Source organism: Octopus sinensis, linkage group LG6, assembly GCF_006345805.1.
Source record: "Octopus sinensis linkage group LG6, ASM634580v1, whole genome shotgun sequence".
NCBI lineage: Eukaryota > Metazoa > Mollusca > Cephalopoda > Octopoda > Octopodidae > Octopus > Octopus sinensis.
The window spans coordinates 45,614,829-45,627,196 of record NC_043002.1 but is presented as its reverse complement, the minus strand read 5'-3'; the positions used below and the strand labels follow the sequence as shown (position 1 = coordinate 45,627,196).

General features: G+C 33.0%; 1 protein-coding gene across 4 annotated transcripts in view; it reads right to left on the bottom strand.

The window, feature by feature from the left end:
- LOC115212971 overlaps window positions 1-10,589 on the bottom strand; it is a 48,612-nt gene extending 38,023 nt beyond the window's left edge. The window contains exons 1-3 of one of the 4 annotated variants that reach the window (XM_029781833.2): window positions 10,498-10,589; window positions 6,767-7,039; window positions 1,915-2,047 (exon numbers count right to left, since the gene is read on the bottom strand). In XM_029781833.2, the coding sequence (XP_029637693.1) occupies window positions 1,915-2,047; window positions 6,767-7,010 (377 nt within the window). In that variant the 5' untranslated portion in view covers window positions 7,011-7,039; window positions 10,498-10,589. The other 3 variants (XM_036503861.1, XM_036503860.1, XM_036503862.1) reach the window with 3 other exon arrangements.
- Between the last annotated feature and the right edge of the window lie 1,779 nt (window positions 10,590-12,368).

Here is a 12,368-nt window from a genome sequence, read left to right as displayed (position 1 = left end):
AAATACCCAACAAAAACTGAATCAAGATAAGTTAAAAAGCATATCATAAATTCAATTATATTCAGAATAAAAAGCATAATATCCTTCTCATTATCAAATAACAGTATGTTAATAAAGTGATCAAGCAGAATTAACAATGAGCACCATAAATCTACTCAATTTGAGATCCTTTTTTGTTTTCTAATTCATTCTAGGTGAAAAAAAAAAAATAAAATGAGAGAATACAAGGTAGTTGAATATGGAAATGATAGTCTTTTTCTCACATATACAAAGATCATGTACAAGATAGGTTTAGTGGAAGATCCTATAAATTATTAATGAAATAGGTCAAATAACAGCTGGTACAAAATATTACTAGTACTTTATGTTTTTTAGATATTACTTTAGCCTTCAGGATTCAGATTGTCAACTGTAATGCTTATTTATTCACATTGCTTTGAATAAATCATGCATTAAATTAACACTAATAGTGCTAAAGATTTCCTAAATTTCATTTCTTTTAATTTGCCTACAAATCATAAATATAACATATATTTAACTGATGCTCAGCTATGGTTAACTAGCTGCTGTACAAATTCTGTAGGCTCAATTAACCAATTTGAAGACTTTTGGGGCATAAAAATACAGCCTCTTTTCTAAACTGTAATTGTGTTGCTCCAAACAACTGCCCTCTCAATGATAATTGGCTTTTGAAAGCCTTAGTTTATTGCACTAAGGTACAACTATACAATAACAGTATACCAAAAACTTAACATAGTATAAACTGAAAATACACTCAAGGCTTGATTCTTATCATTCATTCAAGAATTTAGATTGTAAAAATTTTCAACAAGTCTGTCCAAATATAATTGGTTTTTAAAAGAAACAATTCCAACTGAATTTAAAATCAAATGGTCCATCCTAGAACATTCTTTGCTTTATGTGCATAACATATTTCACTCAAATATGAGTTGTGGATTCTGCTAAAGTGAGAAGTACCTCATCTTATTTCAAGACTTGCATGGTTTGTATGAAAGGTAAAAGATGTGGGGCTCCTACAGACATGCTTCAAAACATTTACTTGTAACTATGTATAGCCAAACAAATAATTCAGGAATTCAGGAAATGATAGGTAATTCTTTTACCTCCATTTTTGGAGTATTATAAATGTTATATTTTTTCTTTATACAACTGTGATTATAAATTATTTTTATACAATTCTAATATACGTTTTTTTTTGTTTATGCTTTTTTTTATATCAGTTTTTTTCCCCTCCTTAACTAGCAAATCAGCTCCATATCACTACCACCATCTAAGTTTTCAAATAACAGGTTTATTATCTACCATTAAAATCCTACTGTTTCATTTTATAATAATAATGAAATTATTGTATACAGTGCTCGAGTGAAAGGTTATGATATCTATTAAATATCATTTGCACGCTCCATTTTTTATAAACATAAAATTGGAAATGAGTAACTCATTAAAGATTTGCGAAGTTTCAGCTTCCAATAATATATATCTAGATCTATACACACACACACACACCAAAGATTCTCTAAGATCTATCTGCATTTCTAACCTGTACAGATTTTAATAGAATAAGATTTGAACATTAGGTACAGCAAAAGGGGAAACAAAGATAAAGAAAAAAATACTTGTGAATTCATTTCATATTTAACTACAAAAATGGGCAGTTGAGTAATAAAGTCGCAATAAGAATGTGCATAATTTAACAATGTTATAGGTGATTCACAATTTATTTTTCCCTATTTAAAGACATAAAAAATATTGTAGTCGCTCAGCAAAAGTAAATTTAACAATATTTCTTGGTAATGAAGTTATTAAAAAAATACAAGGAAAAAATATACTTTTCACAACAAAGTCAAATTAAAAATTGTTAACAGGAAAATAAGCATCAAATTTTTTTTTTACCGACTTATCCGATTCATATGCATTGGAGGAGGTTTCATGTAAGCATTAGTTGTGCCATGTCCATGAGGTGATGGGGGTGCGGTTGGCGTATGACCAGTTCGTTTTGGTTTTGACTCGGAACACAGGTTTATGTCTAAAAGAATTTTACATACATTTTCCTTGAGAAAGTTCAAGTAAAAGTTTCATTTATTCTAACACATAAGCATTAAAACATTGAATTTAAATTTTCAAGAGTAAAAGTATTGATTTCTCCACTGGTCAAGAACAATTGGAATGAGTAAATTCAACTGAAAAGACAAACCTATTGAAATTTTATGTATTTAGATGTATTGAAACTAACTAGCCACACTCCCTATTCAACTATCCCCACTTATTTCTACTCATCTTGTACCTTGAGGGTTTACATTAAAACCTCATCACCAATAACAATGTGAGTAGCCATGTAGCTTCACTGCAGCAAGAAACCTGTTCAGATCCTTTCTTTCATACTTCAACTCTCATCACCAAGCATAAAAAGCCACCTCCCTCTCAACTCTAGCCCTATTCACTTAAAGGGGATCTTAGCCCTGCAAGCTGCATGGCAACCTCACTAGTGCTGGTGCCACAAACGAAACACCTAGTACACACTACAAAGTGGTTGGCATAAGGAAAAACATCCAGCTGAAGAAACCATGCTGAAGCAGACATTGGAGCACAATGCTGTCCTTAGATGTATAAGATCCTGTCAATCCATAAAACCCATGCTAATGTGGGAGATAGACAGATAGACATTAAATGATGATGGCAATAACATTGATAATATTGGCATATGTAACACATTACATTTACAACTAGAAAAAAATTATATAGACCATATTAAAAAAAAAAAGTACCTTCTTTTTACAAGGTCATATCTTGGGTACAATGACTTCACAATATTAAGTACTTCTATGGAATGGAAATTATTATTAGTCTACAGTTATAATTGTGCATATTAACATTTCAAAACTAAGGAAACGATTATGGCAAAAGAAATTATGTAAATGTCACTGTTACATAAATATGTGTCAAAGTCTATTAGAACAAATTTCAACACTGAAAAATACAATACAGAATCTCACAGAACTAAGTACTTTTAGGTAATTTTGACAGTTTGTAAACACTGTCTAGTACACAAACTGTCAACAAGTCTCAGAGAGGAGAATTGTAATACTGGTCAGAAATGGTATGCAAAAAGCAAAAATAGAATATCTGCCACATCATAGTCTAATGTAACAAAGATAACGAATAAGTTTTAAAGTATTCACCATCATCATTCTTTATATATATATATATATATACATATGTATATCATCATCATCGTTTAGCATCCGCTTTCAATGCTAGCATAGGTTGGATGGTTCAACTGGGGTCTGGGAAGCCAGAAGGCTACACCAGGCCCAGTCTGATCTGGCAATGTTTCTACGGCTAAATGCCCTTCCTAACGCCAACCATTATGCGAGTGTAGTGGGTGCTTTTTATGTGCCGCCAGCACAGGTGCCAGACGAGGCTGGCAAACGGCCACGATTGGATGGTGCTTTTTACGTGCCACCGGCACAGAGGCGAGGCGAGGCTGGCAACGGCCACAATCGGATGGTGCTTTTTACGTGCCACCGTAGTGAGGGATTATTAATCCATGCAAAATACTTCATAAGCTATCTGTTGGCACACCAGGCTAACAATATTATTTAGATTAGTGAAGAACTTGAGGTAATCTTTTGGTAGAGTTCAAGGTTATGGTTCATCACAATTCTATATTGTAAATCTGTGGATGGGCTCAGACAAACTGGCATGGATTAGACAGTTTGACTGTAACTAGGAAGCCAGAGAGCTGTACTAAGTTTCAGTCTGAATATATATATATTCTTTTATTCTATTACTTGTTTCAGTCATTTGACTGCAGCCATGCTGGAGCACCACCAGGACTTATTCTTAGTAAGCCTAGTACTTAGTACTTATTCTATTGGTCTCTTTTGCCAAACTGCTATGTTACAGGGATGTAAACACACCAACATCAGTTGTCAAGCGATGGTGAGGGGACAAACAGACACACAAACATTATATATATATATATATATATATATATATATAATATATATATACACAGCAATAAGAAAATGGAGGGGATCAAGGTATTCATCAACTTTTAGACATGTCTGTTTATTTATTTTTTAAAAAAACAATTATAACAATATACATACATGTATAACCTATTATGCTTTACATATATAATATATAAAAATACTAGTAATTATTAAAAAAAAATAACGTAGAGCATAGAAAGTAGGATAGTATCTTACAGCTGTTTCAGCCAAGAGGCCATACTACCCCACTCTACTTCCACCCCTTCAGCGAACTGAAGTATTTGGTAGATAAGATTAAGGTACTTGGGTGTGTATTATATATATATATATATATATATATGACGGGCTTCTTTCAGTTTCCACTAACCAAATCCACTCACAAGACCTTGGTCGGCCTGAGGTTATAGTGGAAGACACTTGCCCAAGGTGCCATGCAGTCGGATTAAACCCGGAACCGTGTGGTTGGAAAGCAAGCTTATTACCACACAGCCACGTCTGTGCCTGAAACCTGCTGCAGCTCTCTGGTTTACCAGTTCCAGTCAAACCATCTAACCCATGTCAGCATAGAAAGCAGATGTTAAATGATGATGATGATATATCTGTGTGTGTGTGTTTTGCTGTCTCTGCCTTGACTTCATGTAATAGTTCTAAGTAAGAGTTACTATCATGCATGCAGTGTCCTTCATTTCTAATCTTCCAAGACATGTCTGATCATTAGGAAACATTACCATACTCAGAAACAGACAAGAGTTGGCAACAGGAAGGGCATCTGGCCATAAAGAATTTGCTTCAACTAATTCCTTCCAACTCATTTGAGCATGGAAAAGTGGATAGTAAATAATGATGACTGCCTCAGAATTAGAGAATAATAAATATACCATCTAGTGCTAGTGTTGAAATAAAACACTGTGGGTGCCTTTAGCAGAGTTCAGTCTGTCACATGCATTTGAATCATACACCAAGTTTGAAGGTAACAGAAGACTTTTGTAGCTCTGCCAACTATTTGCAACTTTTCTTTGGTAACAAGATTGTTTGTGAGAGGGAAATGGTAGGAAAGGTTTCTCACTAACATAAACATACCACAAGGGGCTGTCCTATTCATTTCCAATATTAACAAAACAATAATCAATTTTACAGTGGCTCACCTGTAGCACCCCCTTTTTTTTAAAGTACAGCTAGCCATTTTAGACCATTGATAGTAGTATCTTTTTAATGTAGATGCCTGTGAGCAAACAGCCATGCTACATGGCAGTGAAACATGGGCTGTGACTGCAAAGAACATGTGAAGGCTTGAAAACAATGAAGCTAATATGCTCTGCTGGATGTACAATGTCAATATGCACATACGACAAAGTGTAAGTGGCTTAAGAGAAAAATTGAGTATAAGAGGCATCAGATGTAGTGTACAAGAGAGAAGACTGCATTGGTATGGTCATGTGATGCATATGGATGAGGACAGCTGTATAAAGATGTGTCAATCTCTAACTGTGGAGGGAACCTGTGGAGGAGGTAGATCCAGGAAGACTTGGAACAAGGTGGTGAAATACAATCTTCAGATGTTGAGTCTCATGGAGATGATGACAAGTGACCAAAATTTTTGGCGATCTGCTGTGCTTGAAAAGACATCAAGCTTGGTGAAATTGTAGTCGTGGCCAGTGGCAGTGACACGTGAAAGGCACCCATGCTGGTGACATGCAAGAGTCACCTGTGTGCTGGTGACATGTAAAAGGCATCCAGTATACTCTGTGGAATGGTTAGCATTAGGGAGGACACCCAGTTGTAGAAACCAAGCCAAAACAGACTGGAGCCTGGTGCAGCTCTCCAGCTTACCAGCACCAGTCAACCTATTTTACCCATGCCAGCATGAAAAATGTACATTAAATGGTGGTGATGATGATGATGAGTGAGGTCTCAAAGATGGAGTACAGATCACAAATCATATCAATCTTGAAGAAAGGTACTGGTAGAAACAGTAAAATGTTGATTAAAATGCCTTGTGGCATTTAATAGTGGCTTTTTTATTTACAGATTTCAAATCCTAGCAGAGGTGACTTTATCTTTCAACTTTAAAACAAAATACTAGTCAAGTAGAAGTTGATTTAATTATACTCTCATCAAAAATTCAAGACCTTGTGCCTATGCTAGAAATAAATATCATTATATCATCATTTTAGCATCTGATTTTCCATGCTGGTACATGACAGGGAGTTGTGTAAATAAATAATTCTTGTGATATTTTAACTCCATTTCCCTTTCAGTGAAACCCAATAATTTTAGATCATTCATTATTACATATGTACTTTCTCTGGAAATCATCATCATCATCATCGTTTAACGTCCGTTTTCCATGCTAGCATGGGTTGGACGGTTTGACCAGGGTCTGGGAAGCCAGATGGCTGCACCAGGCTCCAGTCTGATCTGGCAGTATTTCTACAGCTGGATGCCCTTCCTAACGCCAACCACTCCATGTGTAGTGGGTACTTTTTATGTGCCACTGGCCACAATCAGTTAGTGGCTTTTACATGGCACGGAAGCTAGTCAAGGCGGCGCTGGCATCAGCCACGTTCGGATGGTGCTTTTTACGTGCCACCGGCATAGGTATCACAACTACAATTTCCATTTGATTTTTATTTTGATGTTGATGTACTTGACTCAATAGGTCTCAACAAATTATAAGGTAAACCAAGGAAACAAACTGTCCCTTCCTTAACAGTGCATTGCAAACAATAAATATCTGAAAATACACTTACCTAGTTGCTGATTTGCGTAAGTTTTTGTATTTTCACTGTTGAGTGCTGATCTTGCTTCTTGTTCAGTTGAATACTGGATGAAAGCAAATCCTTTGTGAATGGAAATACCAATAACAAATCCATATCGTCTAAATATTTGTTCAATATCCTTTTGACTTAGTGCAAATGTATTTAGATTTCCAACAAACAGCCGAGAATTAGCTGTTAATGGATCGTTTGTATTACTACCAATTTTTCCTGACATATTAGAATGTTTTATTAAGGACTTGAAGACTGCAACAAGAACAAGAAATAGCATTATACAGAGATGATTTTTTAAAAAGTCAGAAAATGTGACATGTATGCAGTAACATTATATAACGGTATTTTCTAGGCTAATTGAATTCAATTATAGCATAGTTATGATTCTCATAGTTGTTTCACACACATTGCAAATATAAAATAGGCAGTGAAATTCTGGTTTAAGCACCCCATATACCCCCTTGTAACTTTTTTTGTTTTTTCTAATTTTCAGAAAATTTTTGCAAATGTGTTCTACACACAGGAATTCATATGATTATGCAAAAAAAAAATGTTTTTTAATTTTTTAAACTATTCCTTCTCCTCTATAAAATATTAAAAGTTCCACTCTTTTACAAATTTTTTAAAACCCTTTGTAAGCCGATGGGGTCCCAAGGGACCCCAACAAATTTTAAAAGTTATGCAACTTTTACATTTTTTTTATTTAAACACATTTATATCTCATGACTTCTATTGTTGCTAGTTTATATTAGTTTATGTGTCGAGCTAAAAAATTCCAGTCATATGGATGTTATAGCATAAAATTACAGTCATTGGGGTTCAGCTGTGAAATTATTTTTTTTCTGTTCTTTTTTCAGATATTCTGATGAACTATAAGTCAATTTTCTTCATATTTGTGCTGGTATGAATCGATATATTAAATAATTTTGTTTTATTTCATATTTAGTGCTATATGTATAGTTTATAAAACTATTTTTAAAATGTTGATTTCTTTCAACAAAGGTTTTTCTTTCAGTCAATAAATTATATTTTAATTCCCCTACATTAAACGCCAATAATTACAAATATATACCTATAAGATGCTAAATTTCTTATTCTGTATCATGCTCTCACACATATATATATACGAGATTAAACAAATATTTCTTTATGGATAGTACAGAAATGAGCAAGAATGAAGGGGGCGGGGATCCCGAAGGACCCCAATGGCCTTTTGAGTAATTCCAACTCCGCCAGCCCACGAAGGGTTAAATCGGAGTTTAAAATGCGGACAGTCTGAATTTTCTGCTTAGATCCTATCAATGGACCGCCCTTGGGTGCAGCATCATTCCATTAAATGTGGTTATGGGGAGAAAAATATTTAAAACATGAATACATATCAGTGACAAAGAAACAAGGAAGGTATCAGGTAGCCGTGAGATGTGCTAAAAATAACAGCTAAATAGCCCTTAAATCAATCACACATTTTTTTTCACATAATCGTATGAATTACTGAGTGTAGAACACAAATTCGCCAAAATCTTCTTAAAATTTGAAAAGATAAAAAAGTTATGAGGGGTTATATGAGGTGCTTAAACCAAAATTCTGCCAAAAAGTATCCCTATAAACTGGATACACGACAAATGAAAAAACAAAAACGTGAAAAATGTTTGGGAACAGTTCAAAATTTTTAGTTATACTTTTTAAGAAATTGGACACACACACACACAGGGTAAATGAGAAACAGGAATTGAGTAAAACCACACAATTTACATTGTTTTATACTAAAAGTTCTTCGACAGTTAGATCTTCAAAATACAAGACATAATATAAATAGACGATAATGTCCTGAATTTCCCCATTTCAGTTTTATTTCGCAGGTTAGGTTTTTGCTTTTTGTTTATACATTTTTTATTGTACAAGAATACTCAGGCAACTTAGATCTGTCGCTGCAGAGGTCATTTATGCAGTTAAATTAGTTACACAACTAATTATTTCAGAGTATTATAAAATTAATATAGTGAATGAATGATAGAAAAAAAAAAAACAATGGCAGAATAAATTTTGGAGAAAAGTGTTTCATTCTATCTGGCCCTCTCTCCTTTCCGTGTTAAAGGACAATGGCATTTCTTGGTATCCATTGAGAAAAAAATGTCATCGAAGCTAAGAGCCGTATATATTTAGAGAAAGCAGACTAATTAACAAGATAAACTAAATGTTAATAAGAATTGCTAATATTTTGAATTTAAAAGAAAAATGCATAATTATATGAAATGTGAGAAACAACGTGGTTTGATAATGCAAAAAGAGAACTAATTTCCTGAAAAACATAAAGAGGAACAAGCATACAACATCATGTCAAAAGACTGTCGGAAATTTAAGGTAATAAAATATAGCTGCATCTTGGAAATATGTAGGTAGCAATTTCTGGTTTATTCAAATAAAATCTGATAGTATGCTTTAGACAAATTCTGCAGAGATATAATAACGGACTATCACCGTCTCCATATCTAATTTAATTTTGCACATGAAAAGCATGTAACAATAATTGGTAATTCGTTAACGTCGACCTGAATAAATATTTTTAATTCAAGCAATAACGTAATGAAGCATCATTGCAGAAAAAGTAACGTATCAATTAACAACTGTGTTTCAAAATCATAGCTTTAAATCACAAATTATTTCAACTAACATATGGAACATGAAAAAAACGCTCGAGATTTATGAAGCGATTTCCTTTATAAGAATAAGAACAGACAAGGCTAAAGTTGAGGGGAGGAGATATTATTAAAGAATAAATAGACAAAATGAAATTGTATTTAGAATAGATTTAAAAATTAGGAAATTCTTAAAACGGACTAAATATTCATCAAAATAATTCAATTTTCGAGCATTTTACCGCTTACTTACATTGACCGGTGACAATGAATAAATATATTGAAAGACAATACCGGAGAAAAAAAAATAAATAATTCTTCAGCACTTTTTTTATTAGTCTTTCTTCAAATAATAGCATTTATTGGATATTAAAAATATTCTTTACTTTAAATTAGCTGGGTAAAATTAAAATTTTTTAAATGATGAAATACAAAGCAAGGGGAGGATTTTTATATATTTTTTTTCAGCAATTAATACAGTTTAAGCTAATTAAGACTAGGATAAATGTTAAAGCGTGATGTTACAGAGGTCGATGACGAAAATATATATCTTTTCAATCAACTAATCAAGATAATTATATGGAAATATTTATTTAAAATCCCACGCTACTCGCCGAAAAAATAAAATGAATTTGCAGAAAGTATATTCAAAATACACCAAATTTACCCGGAAAGCAGCTAAGAAATATTATTAAAATGTTCTCCGATCTAAGATAATTGAAACACAATGTAAATAAAGACAAAAAGCTACTAATTACTAGAACTGATTTATACAGAATAAATATTTATATCGATTTGTTGGTGTTCATGTCTCATAAAAGAAGTAACGTGCTAAATGTCTACAACTGGGAGTAGGAAACGGGTCGCAAACTAGACAGGCCGAGAGCTTACCTCTACCCTATGGTTACACTGAGAATGCCTTGAGAATATACTACATCGATGAATTTTAAAGGAGAAACAAAAACATTCTGTTTACAATCTCCTAGTAGTGCATTTAATTCCACGTATATGAACAGTACATTCAATGTGTCTAATTTAGATTATAAACAAAATTTTCTGTAACCAAACACTTACAGCGTGATTCGAACACTTGCAACAGAGAAGATTGAATATGATACTCTCTAACACGATTGTATTGACAGTTTTATTTATTTATTTATTTATTTATTTTAGTGCATAAAGTATTTTTTAATCAGTGACAAATTCGACATCATTATAATAATAAATTCCAAATGTAAATTTAATAAAAAAAAAGCACTAAATACATTTAATTAATTCGGACAAGAAGTATCGGTGTTCCTTTGTACGAGTTCCTTTTCTGCGAATTAACTGAATTTTTTCATCAATTGTTAAAATTATCAAAGATATTCCTCTTTTCCCTGTTGTTTTGTATAGTTTTCATATATAACAATACAGACAACAAAATGATAACATCTCGCTTAATTTCGATTCAATAGTGTTCACGAATTTTGTCAGTGTTTTTTCTCATCTATTAGCTAGTAAACACACAATAAACAGGAATAAATATTTTTCTTTTTTATATAATTTATATTAAATGAAGCATGGTGAAAATCAATACCACCGTGTCAGATATAAGACGAGATAAATTTTGACTTCTCCAAAAGTAACGCATTCAAATTGTTATTGTTTACCATTTATATATCAACTGTTAGAGCGTCAAATATAGGTGGAGTTCAAACCATTCTTTATGCTTATAGTACTCTTTTACTTTAGTTCGACAAAAATTATTATTATTTAATAGAAATTAAATAATTATTTTGATTGCTTGATTCATTGATAAAAGAAAAATATATCAAGGTATTCTGATGTGAATGAAAGACATTCTCTTTGAGGCAAAGAACCTTAAGAATATTTGGAAAATATAGCCATAATGGTTATCTACAAACTATCTTGATATTGCATTGTATCAACTAATTGGCTTCAAATTTTGGCACAAGACCAGCAATTTTTGAGGGGTGGAGGGATAAGTCAATTACATAACCCCCCCCCTCCCGCAGTGTTCAACAGGTACTTATTTTATCGACACCGAGAGGACGAAAAGCAAAGTCGACTCCAGTAGAATTTAAACTCAGAGTGCAAAGATGGACGAAATGCCATTAAGCATTTTGCCCGGCATGCTAACGTTTCCACGTATAGCATTACTTTTAGGAGTAAAAATTGGTCAGCTTAGTTGTTGAAGTTGAGAGAATTTGAAACATTGTCAGGTGACAGGTACCTTTTTTTTCAAGACGTTTTTCCTCAACTTTCACCCGATTGTAATTGAGGTTGCCAATAAAATATCTGGATAATTTTTGGTGTTTAACAATCAATATTCTTTCCTCTGTTGGATTCCAAGTCAATCTTTTCCCACACTAATGTCTAATTTGATAAGTTTCAATTTTCAGAATGAGTCTAAACTGGGGCAAAATGAGGATCGACTAATTTCAATAATTTCTTCTCTTTAACTGCATGATGTGTAAATATGGCGGAAAGACCCACTCCAGCAGATCATGAAGAAGCTATAGAGAATATCTTATATTGAGTTTTTAGATTTAGTCAAGTTTTGTTGATTTCATATCGTGCAATTTTCCCATGATTTTCCTTAATTTGACCTAAATATTTAAAATTTTTGTTGCATTTCTGATTTCAAAGTAAGGATATTGATGTCCATGAGTCATTTTTCAAATGTAATTCTGCAAAAATGAAGAGGCAAATTTACCGTATCTTGTCTACTCATTTTGCCCCAGCTAACGATGTCTACTATATGCTCAAACAGAACGGTGATAATTTTCTGAAATAGTGTTCTGAATATGTTATAGTGTTTGTAATGCATTTAGAGAAGATTGTAGTAGCTTCATGCAGGTAGAGCGTGGATTCGATCCTCGATCGCCAAATTTCACTTAACAGTTCAACAGCACTTTTCTCACGGTAAAACAATAGTTTTT